General features: G+C 40.8%; 1 protein-coding gene across 2 annotated transcripts in view; it reads right to left on the bottom strand.

The window, feature by feature from the left end:
• KIF13B (kinesin family member 13B) overlaps positions 1 to 14,853 on the bottom strand; it is a 187,731-nt gene extending 172,878 nt beyond the window's left edge. For both annotated transcript variants that reach the window (XM_067745296.1, XM_067745295.1), the window contains exon 1: positions 14,705 to 14,853. In XM_067745296.1, coding sequence (XP_067601397.1) covers positions 14,705 to 14,759 — 55 coding nt within the window. In that variant the 5' untranslated portion in view covers positions 14,760 to 14,853. The remainder of the gene's footprint in view (positions 1 to 14,704) is intronic.
• Between the last annotated feature and the right edge of the window lie 218 nt (positions 14,854 to 15,071).

Consider the following 15,071-nt stretch of genomic DNA (forward strand, 5'->3'; position numbering starts at 1 on the left):
CTGAATTGGTTGAATTATATCATACGTGAACTATATCTCAATAAAGAGAAACATGGCCACATCATGTTTATGTTCTTATATTCTTCAAAATTTCTGACCCAAAGTATGAAACTGTTTCTGTTTGCCTTATCTCTATTACCCAAAGATATGCTCTAAGGAAAGAAACTGCACTACAATGGAGTCATTTTGTATTTCCCTAAGAACCTCGGCCAAATGTCAATGTCAAACTCATTATAACTTTAGAGTATCTGCACTGCCAGGAAAGATGATTTCTTTTTTGTTTCCTTTAACTTATATAATTGAGACAAATGCAAACAAAAACAAAAATTTCCCTCCCGGTGCCTACCACTCAACCTTTCTCACATCAGTTATTCTACATTTGTTCTCAAAGATATAATCTAGAAGTACCAAAAATTTAGTGGTCTTTCTTTTAGCCAATACATTTTTCAGGCAAAGAGAAACTGAAAACATCAGACATATGTTTTACCCAGGTGTGGAAGACTAACCTGGAAAGGCAGATGTCTCACTGTGGTCAACTAGTAGGAAAGCCTATTTCTAATACTTTGTGTTTAAATCCACTCTATACTACCACAGAAATGCTGCAGGAAAGCCTCAGCCACAATGCAAAACTTTTCAAACATGCATTTTTACTTCCTTCTTTCCTTAGGCCCAGAGCTCAAGAAAGTTTGCAAAGAGATATGGGAACATATGTATATGTATAACTGATTCACTTTGTTATAAAGCAGAAACTAACACACCATTGTAAAGCAATTATACTCCAATAAAGATGTTTAAAAAATTAAAAAATAAAAATAAAAACACTTCACACCCTAAAAAAATAAAGGTTTGCAATCATCGTACTTTGTTGATACTACCCCTTAATGACCTCTGACCATATTGTATTGGCTGACCCTGTGCAGTCAAATCTATATTATACACAAATGCTTTATCAAGGCTCCAGAAACTGTACTGACTCAGAATCTCCATCTCACCACCCACCACAAACTTAGATATTAGTTTCTTGCAAGAACCTTAGGTCTGAGCAAAGGAGCTGCATGTATAGTTCTGCACGCAAAAGTACTCATCTAGAATGCATGCCTGCAAAGCCGTAAATCAAATATCTCCCCCGCCCTGACTAGAGTTTTGCCTTCATTTCAGATGATCTGGAATTGAAAAAGGATTCAAACGTTTTCTTTCAATATTTGTAGGCTTTTTCCCTATACTCTTCACAGCTCCTCCATCCTGCCCCTCATGACTTCATCAGACACACTAACAGTTTGAAAGCATTAAATGGCATGATTCGGGAACCAATCCCTGGAAAATCCTATATAATTCAAAGAAGCATCTAATAACTAATATATCCAACCTAAACTCATTTTGTCCTAAAGAGTACAACACTTACAAACGTCCCTACATTTAACACCCAGTGGAGGTGGCCTTCAAAATATAAACAACTATCTTCACTTCTTTATTAGCTCAGTTTTTATTACCAAACAAAATTCCCACCCCAACGCTGTTAAAAGAAGGCTTTTCACAAGACTGTTTAGAATATGGGTGGAACATCTAGGACACACACTCAAGCAAATAAGAGCAGTGAGATTTGAGGAGAGTTTAAGAGTCAGATATATGAAAAGCACTTTATCACCAAATGCCACCAATGCTTGAATGAAACTATAGTGCTACAAAACTCTAAATATGACACTTTCTCCATGGAAAACTTCTTGCTCTATACTGCTTAGAAAGCAAAGCTGTGATTAAATATTAATTGACTAAATAGCAATACCAAATTTAGGCCTTAAATTTAAGGTGAATTTAAAAAAGAAAAAAAAATTTTTAACACCTACCAAAAATCCAAAACATAAACATCTTCCTCTTAGTTTGGAACAATACTTAGATTAAAAAGATTAATATCCAGCTGCTATGCACTACCTTTGCAAAAACAGCATTAAAGTACACCCATGTTCACAGCAGTATTCACAATAGCTAAAAGGTGGAAGTAACCCAACTTTCCATCAATGGATGAACGGATAAACAGAATGTGGTATATATATTCAATGGAAGATTATTCAACCTTAAAAAAAGAATGAAATTCTGCTAAAACATGGATGAACCTTGAAGACATTATGCTAAGTAAAATGAACCAGTCCCAAAGGGTAAGTTTTGTAGGATTCCACTTATATGAGACACCTAGAGTAGTCAAACTCATAGAGATAAAAAGTATAATGGTAGTTGCCAGGGGCTGGGCTAAAGGAGTTAGTACCTCATGGGCATGGAGTTTCAGTTCTGCAATATAAAACAGTTCTAGAGATGGATGGTGGTGACGGTTGTACAACAATGTGAACGTACCTAATGCCACTGAGCTGTACCCTTAAAAATGGTTTAAGATGGTAAATTTTATGTTATATCTATCTTACCACAATAAAAAATAGCACTAAATACTCATTATTATAATAAGTAACATATGGACAACAGTTTATTCTCAGTGAAGCCTAAAATTATGAGATTGGGATTTAATTAGTACTATGTCTGAAAACCAATAAAAAACCAGAGTGATCTTCGAGTTAAGTAGTGCTATAAGTTTAGGTCATGACTAATCAAGCTTTATAGTACTCAGAACCATGAATTCTTTGATGTATTCATGAATCCTTTAAAAAAGAAAGAGAGGAACTTCCCTGGTGGTGCAGTGGTTGGGGAATCCGCCTGCCAATGCAGGGGACACAGGTTCTATCCCTAGTCCAGGAAGATCCCACATGTCGCAGAGCAACTAAGCCCATGCACCACAACTACTGAGCCTGCACTCTGGGGCCTGCGAGCCACAACTACTGAAGCCCATGGGCCTAGAGCCCATGCTCCACAAGAGAAGCCACCACAATGAGAAGCCTGCGCACCAAAACGAAGAGTAGTTCCCGCTCGCCGCAACTAGAGAAAGCCCGTGCACAGCAACGAAGACCCAACAAAGACCCAATGCAGCCAAAAATAAATAAATAAATACTTTTTTAAAAAAAATAGAAAGAAAGAGAGGAAGAAAGAAAGAAAGAAAGGAGGAAGGAAAGAAAGTTAATTTAGTCCACTAACATTAAAGATCCCATATTATTTCCCAAACAGGATCTTTTTCTAGGTCAAGTTCCTCAAGGTGAATAAAATATCAACAGCTGATAATTCAGCTTACTCAGCCAGCAAATTAGTCACCTTGTAAAAGTGAACGATAATTTGAAACAAGTCTTTCTTCAATGCATAAATCAGCTATGGCTCTTTCTTCAATGACATCATAGTCAAAGATAGGTGGGGCGTGGGAGACTCCCTTTATATAACTCATATTCCATGTGGGGAAATGCATCATTCTCAGTGTGGACAAAATAATTCTGAGTTGCCCATTCAGTAACCTGCTTTTCTAATTCTCCAGAAAATTAATAGTAATTTTCAAACAAAATCTACTACTCAGAAATATAAATGAACCTCCCTTTACCTATATCACATTCCTAAAAAGCTATAACTTACTGTTAAATTCACTAGGGTCCATTTTTAAAAGGAAGATAGTAAAGTATTTGTAAGAGTCACATTTTAATTAAATTGAAAATTTTGCATGCTATATATGGTTCTATTTTCAACTAAATTGTGTCATGTGCCTAATACTTTTACATGTCTATGCATGCTGATGATATTCATAACTCATATTTCATGTATGAAGCACTTGTTTTCCCAACTGGAATGTAGTATTCTTACTTGCAGAATAGGGAATAAGACTTATAGTTCTTTACTACACTTACAAGTTGCTTGGGACCCACTGACCCAAGGAAAAAGAAAATTAGGTGATGCCACAGAGGTAAAAAACCAATTGGTAGTTTGCTTTCTAGTAAGAGATATATAAAATATCCTATCACCTACTTTTATGTTTTTACCAGTGAACATGAGAATCTATTCAATAAACAAAAGATAAAATATAACCGAGTTCTAATACAGCTAAAGAAAAAACTGAGGAATGAAGGAAGATCCAAGACACGATGCCTGATGGGGTAATACCAAAATAATTGAAATAATCTTATGTGGCCCAAAACATAAAATGTGTATTTTCAAGAAACCAATCAACTTCAGAGGGTTAGAAAGCAGGTATTTAAAAACTTATAAGGCAAAACCAGAATAGCCAGACCAGTCTTGAAAAAGAAGAACAAAGTAGAAGGACTACACTCACCAATTTCAAACTTACTACAAAGCTACAGTAATCAAGACAGTGTGATACTAACCTAAGGACAGAAGTATAAATCATTGGAATAGGCTTGAGAATCCAGACGTATGCTGTCACATTTATGGTCAACTAATTTTCAACAAGGGTGCCAAGACAATCCAATGGGGAAAGTATAGTCATTTCAACAAATGGTGATGGGACAACTGGGTATTCACATGCAAAAAGACAAAATTGGACCTCTACCTCACGCCACATTCAAAAATTAACGCCAAACAGATCAAAGTCCTAAATAAGTATAAGAGCTAAAACTATAAAACTCTTAGAAGAAAACATAGGCATTAAATCCACATGACCTTGGGTTAGGCAATGGTTTCTTAGATATCAAATCAAAAGCACAAGCAACAAAAGAAAAAAACAGATAAATTGGACCACATCAAAATGAAAAACTTTTGTGCTTCAAAGGACTCCACTGAAAGAATGAAAAGGAAACCCACAAATTCAAGACAGTATCTGCAAATCATGTATCTGTTAAGGGACTGGTACTCAGAATATACAAAGAACTCTTAGAACTCAATAATAAAAAGACAACTCAATTTTAAAAATAAGAATAGGGTTTGAATAGGGATCTCCGAAAAGATATACAAATGGCTTAATTACATGAAAAGATGCTTAATTAACATCACTAGACATTGGGGACAAGCAAATCAAAAATAGTAATGAGATACCACTTCACACCCACTAGGATGACAGTAATCTGGAAACTTCATACATTGTTGGTGGAAATGTAAAATGGTGCAATAACTTTGGAAAACAATTTAGCGGTTTCTCAAAAGTTAGTTACTATATGACCCAGCGATTCCACTTCCATGTATACACATACTCAAGAGAAACGAAAATACACAATAACTTATATATAAATGTTCATTATTCATTAATAGCTAAAAAACGGAAACAAGCCAAATGCCCATCAACTGATGAATGGGCATCAAAATGCAGCATATCCATATCACAGAATATTATTCAGCTTTAAAAAGGAATGAAGTACTGATTCATGCTACAACATGGATAAATCCTGAACACACTATGCCAAGGGAAAGCAGATACAAAAGTCCATATACTGTATGATCCCATTTACAGTAAATGTCCAGAAAAGGCAAATCCACAGAGACAAGAAGTAGATTAGTGGCTGCCAGGGGCTGTGGGGAAAGGGGAGGGTGTGGGTATGGATGGAGAGCGACTGCTAACGAGAGAGTCTCTCTTTGGGATGATGAAAATGTTCTGGAGTCGGACAGGGCTGATGGTTGCACAGCTCTGCAAACACACTAAAAGCCACTGAATTATACACTTTTGATACATGAACTACATCTCAAAAACAGCTGAGAAGGAATGGTCCCACTGCCCTCAATGGATATAAATTATGGTTCAAGTCCTTCAACCACACTTCTAGACACTCACTACTTTGAAGATCCCAGCCAACTCAATTCTTCTTACTCTCAATTAATAACCTCACATTCTACCTCATCTAGAAAATTAAGCACTCCAGGGCTTTCCCATTATATAATTATCCTCTTCCCCCTATACTTCAAAAACTTCCGTCTCTAGGGACTTCCCTGGTGGCACAGTGTTTAAGAATCCGCCTGCCAATGCAGGGGACATGGGTTCGATCCCTGGTCCGGGAAGATCCTACATGCAGTGGAGCAACTAAGCCCGTGCGCCACAACTATTGAGCCTGCGCTCTAGAGCCTGCGAGCCACAACTACTGAAGCCTACGCGCCTAGAGCCCCTGCTCTACAACAAGAGAAGCCACCGCAATGAGAAGCCTGTGCACCGCAACGAAGAGTAACCTCCGCTCCCGCAACTAGAGAAAGCCCACGTGCAGCAACAAAGACCCAGTGCAGCCAAAAATTAATTAATTAATTTAAAAAAAATTTCCCTCTCTATTGGCTATTTCTATTTTTTTACAGGCTCCAGATGCGCAGGCTCAGCGCCCATGGCTCACAGGCCCAGCCGCTCCATGGCATGTGGGATCTTCCCGGACCGGGACACGAACCCACGTCCCCTGCATCCGCAGGCGAACTCTCAACCACTGCGCCACCAGGGAAGCCCAGCTTTTTTGTTTTAATTGAAGTATAGTTAATTTACAATGCTGTGTTAGTTTCAGGTGTACAGCACAGTGATTCAGCTATATATATACACACACACACATATATATTCTTCTTCAGATTCTTTTCCCTTATAGGTTATTACAAAATATTGAGTATCGTTCCCTGTGCCATACAGTAGGTCCTTGTTAGTTATCCATTTTATTTATACTAGAGTGTGTATGTTAATCCCAAACTCCTAATTTATCCCTCCCCCCTTCCCCTTTGGTAACCATATGCTTGTTTTCTATGTCTGCGGGTTTATTTCTGTTTTGTAAATAAGTTCATCTGCATCTTTTTTTTTTAGATTCCGCATATAAGCAATATCATACGATAGTTGTCTTTCCCTGTCTGGCTTACTTCACTTAGTATGATAATCTCTAGGTCCATCCATGTTGTTGCAAGTGGCATTATTTCATTCTTTTTATGACTGAATAATATTTCTATACGGAGCTTCTTAGAAGAATGCTCACGTATACACACTGCTTCCATATGGAAACACCCACTGATTTCTCAGCCCACTACCAACATGCCAACACCAATTCATTCATTCAGTAAAAATTATTCTTCTGCCATTTTTTGCCCTGGCCCTCCACATTACTTTCACCTGCTTCTCCTTATGCCTCTCTTCTTGGCCTCTGTGACCTCGTCCTTCACGCATGCCTTAATTTGATGTCCTATCTTCTAAATATAGTAACGACTCCCAAATCTACACGTATCTCTAGTCCCTTAGTTTCAGACTCCTGTACAACAGCTTTCTGCATCCATCCGCTTGGCTGCACTTCAGAACCTAAAACTCAACCAGTCTCTTGCGTTTCTTCCAGGCACGTACTACATCTTAGTTGTAGGTGCAGTGCATGGCACGTGATAAGCACTGACTAAATATTGTTGAATGTCCAAGAATGGAGCTCATAATTTCCCACACCTCCACCCTAAAACCCGCTTCTCCCACGTTTCTGATCTCAGTTAATGACACCAGTACTCGTTCACTCAGTTATCTAAACCAGAAGCTTTGCAGCCTTCCTATATTTCCCAAATCTCAGTTGCTTTCATACCACCTTGACAAGTTCTTGCTGGGTGTGTCTAGACTGCAAGGCCAGAAATGCTCTTTACCCCACCCACCTCTCAGGAATGTGTCTGCAGCCAGCAACCCTCAGGACAAAGAGCAGGCTTGCTTACCACGTAAAAGCAATCGAGTCCCCCAGCTCAATGCTCCTCAGATGCAACCCAACCCACTGCCTGCACAGCATCCATCTGGACCCCTCCATGTCACCCCTGTGGGATTTGCAGGCAAAGGGAACCGCTCCTGCCACCTGCTGCGCCATAAATCCTCTGACCCAAAAGTCCTGTGTCTTCCTCCAGCATTCATGAAACAGAAACAAGCTAATGTATTAGCTTGTGAGCAAGATAGAGACACAGCTTCATTTACCTTCCTAAAGCATCACTTTAACAGTGCCACTGCTCTATTCAAAAACCTATACATTTGCGACAACACGCATGGACCTTGAGGGTATTGTGCTAGGCGAAGTAAATCAGACAAACACCACCGTATGATTTCACTTATATGTAGAATATAAAAAAAAAGAACAAACAAAACAAAACTTACAGACACAGAGGACAGACTGGTAGTTACAGTGCGGAGGGGGTTAGGGGTGCAAATGGGTGAAGGGGGTTAATTGTTTGGTAACTGGATTTATTGTTATCATGGTGATCACTTTTTACCTTGTACACCTGAAACTAATATACTGTTACATACCAATTTTACCTTAAAAAAAAAAAAAACCTACAGTGACTGCACTCCTCCAACCCTGCCCAAGACCCTTCTGAACCTGCCTGTACCTCACCCCTCTTCATACCCCTCTGCTGCCCACAAACCTCGTGACTTCAGTGAGGCCACCTTCCATCACTCTTCTCATGCCCCACTCCCTATATTCTTCCAGCTTTTCCAAGAAAGAACAGAATTTCAGGGCTGGGGCTCTGGAGCTGAACTGCCCAGGTTCCAATCCCCAGTTTCTCCACTTGATAGTTATGTGATTTGGGGCAGGTGGCTAAGCTTGTTCAAGTTCCCATTTTCTCATCTGTAAAATGAGTTATAAATTCTTCCCAGCATTTTTGTGAGGATTAACCTAAAATAATCTAGTTCAGTGCCTGGGACCATGTCGATGCACAGCAACCTCTCTTTAACTGTTAATTATACAGATACTGTCTCCTTCCTGCTGTCTGAATTTTTACAGCTAACTTCCTCACTGTTCTTGCTTAATTCCTACATCCATGTTTTGCTAAATCCAACAACTCATCTTGTGCACCCCACCTGCCATGCCTTCCTGTCAATTGCCTTCAACCCATGCCTCATCATTCTCAAGCCCCACCCCCATTTCTTTAATTCATAAGGCACTGCCATCATTGCTTTGTGTACTATACTCAAAACCGATTCACCTGTGTATCTTACTACCAACAAGACAGTGAGCTCTTGTTGTCAAAGATCATGACTTATGCTTCTCATATATCCTGCACATCTTTGAAAATTACGCAAGCTCAGGAATGCAACGCCCCTCTAAAGATCATCATGTCTGATAGAGTAGTAAAAGCACAGGTTTTAATGGCAAAATAGGTGAAATTCGGGCTCCAAAATACTGGTTTTGTAATTCTGGGAAAGTTACTTAACCTCTCTGAGATTCTGTTAAAAAGAAATTCTATAACTACCTTTCAAAGTTTTGTTTGAAGAATAATGTATAAAAAGGAATGAACTGTGTAGCTCACAAACAGAAAGCTCTCAAAAAGTAGCTATTATTTTTTTCCTCAATCAACACATGTTAAATTGAATAGGCGAATTCATTACTACCAGCTTTTAAAGATACCTACAGCTTCTGAGAGCTAAAGCCCAGGACCAATTAAGTCATGGATTTCATGTCCCATACACCAGTTAGTTTCACACACTTCCCTAATGACTACACTGCTTCTCTCAGCCAAGCTTTTTTAAGAATATGCTTTGTTGAACACAAGGGGAAGCTGATCAGCAAGCATAGAGATCAATAACGAACCCATTTCCCTCATTGAACAGCTCAATCCATCTGCTTAACCAATATTTTTGCCAGTGGTTTCTTCCATCTTCAGAACTTAAGAAATGGAAAAGTTGATGTTAGTCATTGTTTTATGGGGGGGTGGGGGGTTAAAGTAATGCCAATTCAAACAAGTTTTGATTTGATAAACTTGTACTTTCGTCTCCAAAAGCCTCTGGCCCTATATGTATAAATCCCATTTTTCAGTCACGGAGTTGACAGCAGAAACAAAAGAATGTTGTGATAGATGTGTGTCTCATCCTCCATTAGCATCTCAAGCAGATGCTAATAAAACAAGCATCTTCTGTTTCAGAAAATATGTCAGAAATTTCCATCCAGTCATCCCTAATTCCAACACCAGTTATCTGAGAAGGCTTAAGAACCACCAGTGGGCTCAGGGTCAAAGACTCCTTCCTGTTTCAAACAGATTCTCCCACCCAACCCTGCACCTTGATTCCCAAGGATCACCTGTTTTCCTCACTGACGGGCCAGGGTCTTCCAAGCTTCCTCCTACTTCCTCAGTTTCACCTGTCTTTTGATTCACGACTGCTCACTTGGTTTTGACTGGTCTCCTTAATCTTCCTATTCACATGGCTTCATTTCCACCACACGCTTGTAAATGTTTTCTAGCTATACCCTGAATCAGTTACCTACCCAGGCTTTCAATCTTGCCCTGAGATCTGGCGATCTTTCTCTGTCATGCTTATGTCCAAGACCCACACGAAGTTCTCAAAAGCTAAACAGAGCACATGGACCAGCCACCCTGAAGCCAGATTTCTGGGCCCCCTGCAACTCCACCTGACCTTCCTAATCTCAGCCTTCTCCAGTTAACCTCACGGAGCACTCCTCCCTGTGTTAGCACACGCTAATCTCATCTCTGTGCCTAAACTTGCCTGGCTCATTCCTGTCCCCATGCCTTTGCTCTCAGGCCATACTTCCTTCTCAGAGGACCAACTCCCCACCCCTCCCACCAGGCACCATAAGCTTCCTCCCTCCGCAGAGAAAGAAGCCTCCCCTAATCACCAGGTTTCCAGGGATCCTTCACTCTAAATTCCTACATCTCCCTATCACTCACCTGGTACTTTTAATAACTAGCAATCTGCTGAAGGTGTTTACCTTTTAATCTTATCTTTTCATGTGACGGTCATTTCCTTATGAGCATAAACCATAAAGTGCACTTTTAAAAACTGAATACTATAATACTAGACAACACTAAGAGAAAGTTTTTAGGAAATAAAATTCCCCCAACAAGATCAGTCTCAGTTTTTCATGTTTCTTTCTAGCCCTTGCCCATTCCTGTTTACATTTTTAACATAGTAATAATCATAATAGTAGATTCAACCATACAGTTACACATACTGTTTTACATTCTGCTTTTTCTAACATAAAAAAAGTCTTCCTTGTTAAATGGTTTTGATTTTCATTTTTAACGTCTATATCTTATCCACTGAGAAACTAGACTGTGATTCACTTAAGCACTGACTTCTTTTCCTAGTTAGACATTACATTATTCTTTGTGTCTTTCACTGTGTTGATTCTTCTCCGTGATTTTCACTGCATCAAGTACTGAAAAATTCAAAGCAAACCGTTGAGAAATACCTGTTAAAATAAATTTATTGTCCATGCTTCCTAACACCTGAAATAACCCATTTCACTGTTTTTTCTCTCTAGCTAAATTTCTAATGTAATTTCCGGTTTCATCACCTTAGGCTAGGTAGACAGCAAAGATATTTCCCAAACACTTTTTATATAGATTTATTTATTTTGATAGTTAATCTCATACATATTTAAACACTGGAAGCCCCTTGAGGGAAGGCAATAAGATCCCATACTAAGATAAGGTAGACACCTGGCAGGCGTTCAATAAATATTAAATATTTTTTAAGCCATCTAAAGTTATAAAACATCAAAGTCCTGAACAGGAGAGTGTCGCTGATCTAACTAGTGCCATCAATTATGCTTGTAAAACTTTCGGCTCACTTAATAATTTCACTGGTTAATAATGTATGAATGGGTGTTCCTTACAGTTTACAGAACACAAAGAGGTTACCTGGTGAGCTGTACAGGTCTGAGAGATGACAAACAGAACTGCAAATAGAACTCCCAGATCTCATGACAAAACAAGCTTAACCTCTTTTACTTTAGCTGTTTAAGTTCATACTTCAAATGAAGAAAAACAAAAGTTGTAGTATTAAAACTACGTAAAATTACATATGCATGTAAGTACGACCTGGAATGAAAATAAGAAAATGAGTGTGAATTGTTAAGGTGAAAGAATGTCAGAGACATTTTCCTTTTTATTTTTTGTTTTCTTAGTATAATGTTAAAATGTATAACAAGAAAAACATTCCCGACAAAAGCATATTCATTAGTCATTACAATTCTTGCTATTATTGAAGTAGGGCCTAATGCTGAATGTTCAAATACCTAAGTTTCCCAAGCCCACATGTAATTTAGCAAAAAAGACTGAAACACTCTTAATTCCATGATAAATGTTAAATAATAAACCAATTATCTACCTTAACACCTAAGCACAGTCAGATACTGAATCACATGAAGGACTTAATGGTACACTAGAAGCTTCTTGCAAATTTCAGATTTTCCTCAACAAGTAGCTAACGTGATTCCAACTATCAGTCTTTAGAGTAAAACTGCATTATCCCAGGAACCCATTCTCATCTCATTCTCATTTGTGAAGAGTGATTTCTGAGGTTGCTTCCTGCACTAACCTGCTAAGGGAGAAACAATTATGACTAAAAGTTTACTATTCATCAGAATTGTATACTATTACTTAATCCATTAATTTTCCCGGAAGTAATAATTGGTCACAGTAATAATTTTTTTCAAAATTACCTGAAAGGGATATGACTTTGTTTTAGCCTTTTTAAGCAAACTCTACACAGCAGTATAAAAATCACTGGCTTTAGAATTCCACTCCACTGTATTCCACAAGAACCTCTAGATTTATGTAAATGCCTACTTTATGACAAAATAGAAATAGAACCACTTTTAATTATCTGTAGTAATCACTAAAAAAAAAAAGTCCATGTGCATTCAGGAAATGTGAGGCTAGGTAAGAGACAGCACTAAATGAATCAGAAGGCAGTATACCACAAACAACGGGCTTCTACTTATAGGGTAATGGATCTATGCATAAACCTTAATTTTAAAATGAGTTCAGCCAAAGGGACAACTAACATCTTTTCCAAAGCTAAAAGTATTATTCTAAGTACCCCTTGAACCTCTGATACTGACAATTATTACAATCTAATCAATGTCAATTTATAAGTAAAAAGGATAGTGCTTCCCCTGGAAAACTGAAACTCAAGGTCGGGGGAGGGGAAAGAGGAAAGAATTTTAATTATCCAAGATAGGTCTTTGGTGGTGGTGAGTTAGCTGCCTCTTTTTAGCACTGGCATTTCCCAAGTTTTTCGTGAATAGGAAATATTTTGAATGTGCCGAAATCATCCTTTCAGAATCAAATCCCAGCTAAGTTGTGTTTTCTGCGGCTTGGTGTTTTGTTTTGTTTTTTTTTAATCACTGTGATGGTAATAAACTTGAAGTGAATTGAAATAAAGCTGCCTGAACACTCGAGGACTAGAAGCTTTGGAAACTGTCAGAGTTCATCTAAGTTCTTTCATTTTGTCAGAGCATGGAATTAATGAGGCAAAGGTTGAAGACCCAAAACGTGAACTCGTTGAGAACTTAAAGTAATTAAGTTCTTAGGGAAAATTCTTGTGTCACCTTGACAGCCTTAAGCCAAGCAGGGACAGGAGGAATCACCAACTCCAAAAAAAAAAAAAAAAAACTTCCAAGAGGACAAACCTAGAAAGCATGTTATCCTGTTGAACTGTGTACCTCAATATATACCAAAGACAGCAAAGACAGCTAGAAAGCAACTCCATTTCTACACAGACTTAAACAACACAACTACAGGGTTTCCCTGGTGCCGCAGTGGTTAAGAATCCGCCTGTCAATGCAGGGGACACGGGTTCGAACCCTGCGCTCTAGAGCCCGCGAGCCACAACTACGGAAGCCCACGTGCCTAGAGCCTGTGCTCCACAACAAGAGAAGCCACCGCAATGAGAAGCCCGCGCAAGGCAACGAAGAGTAGTCCCTGCTCGCCGCAACTAAAGAAAGCCCGCTCGCGGCAACGAAGACCCAACGCAGCCAAAAATAAATATAATAAAATAAATAAATAAACAACAACTACAAACAAAGAAGTTGCGAAAATGACTGAGAAAATGATTCTGGTACTTACACGAATGATTCGCATTAGTTAAGAGCCTTCTCAGCTGAAAAGTCATTTCCTGGGACTATAATGATCCCACTATTATCACCTGGTATATATAGGAGGTGTTTCCAATATATCTCACTTAAAGTAACTTGCCCTGTCACGCTGCTAATTAAGCATTAAAGCCAAGGCCCGGCCCACCTCCTCTGACTTGAGTCAGGTTTTCTCCATTACATTTGACTGTCTAAAGAGGATTTAAAATATACTGTTTATCTGCTTTCTCTACCCTCCCTGCAGAATTGAGAGAATGTCTGAAAGATACAATTTCACAAGAATCTTGGCACCTAATCTATTTATTGTTGAGAGATGACAAAGATGACTTCAAGCAAAAACAAAACTTTCTTAACAGTCAAGAAAAAGCGGGGGGTCGGGGGAGGGCAACTCCTCTACCCAAGTTCAATCAAAGGATTTACAAGTCTTCATGACAATCCAGGTTAAAGGAATATAAAGTGAAAAGCCAAGAGGAAGGACTTTTGCACTAGACTGCTTTCTCAGAAGTAACCCCAACTCCCTGCCCTTCTTCCTGCCACGGGCCACAGGAGTGCGGGGTCGGGGCGCCTGGGCCACCGACGTGGGGCCTGGGGGTCCCCGGCTGTCCCGGGCCAGGCCGGGGGCCGCGCTGACAGCTGGCGGGCCGAGAGCGGGGGCGCGGCGAGGCGCGGGACCAGGGGCCGGGTGGGGAAGGAAGAAGCGAGCCAGGGGCGCGGGCGCCCTCCTAGAAGGGCAGGGAGACAGGAGGGCAAAAGGGCGGCGGGGCGGGCGCGCCGGCGGAAGGGGCAGCGGGCCGGGACATGGGGCCCGCGGCGCCCCGGGACGCGGTGCGGGCCAGGGGAGGGGCGTCCCGAGCAGGCGGGGCGGGCACGGGCGACGAGGTTTCGGGGTGCGCGGGCCGCCCCCCCACCCCGCCCAGACACGGACTCCAGGGGCGGGACCGGCCGGACCCCACACGGCGGCCGCGGCCAAGGGAAGGGCGCGCCAGGCACCTGCCGCCTCCGCCGCGGCGGCCCCAGGCGCGCTCGGCTCTCACCTCTTCGGTTCATGGGTCGGATCCGGACGGCCACTTTCACTTTGGAGTCCCCCATCCTGCCGCCGCCGAGGCTCTCGCTCGGCTTCCGTCTGCCGCGGCCACCGGGCAACTCTTCGGGGCTGACCGGGAGGGAGGGGGCTACGGGCGAGAGGGGCGGGGCCTGGGCGGGGCCTGCGGAGGGGCGGGGCCGACTCGGGGCTCCCGACGGCGCCCCCGCTGCATGACGGGACTTGTAGTCCCTATAGGTGGTCGGGGGCAGAGCTGCATAGGTCCGGTGCGCTTCTGGAGCTTGTAAATACCCCTCTGTTTCTACACAATTCTTACTTACCCTTACAGTTAGTACTGAGACGTAAGCTGTCGATGAGCT

Source organism: Pseudorca crassidens, chromosome 7, assembly GCF_039906515.1.
Source record: "Pseudorca crassidens isolate mPseCra1 chromosome 7, mPseCra1.hap1, whole genome shotgun sequence".
NCBI classification, from domain to species: domain Eukaryota; kingdom Metazoa; phylum Chordata; class Mammalia; order Artiodactyla; family Delphinidae; genus Pseudorca; species Pseudorca crassidens.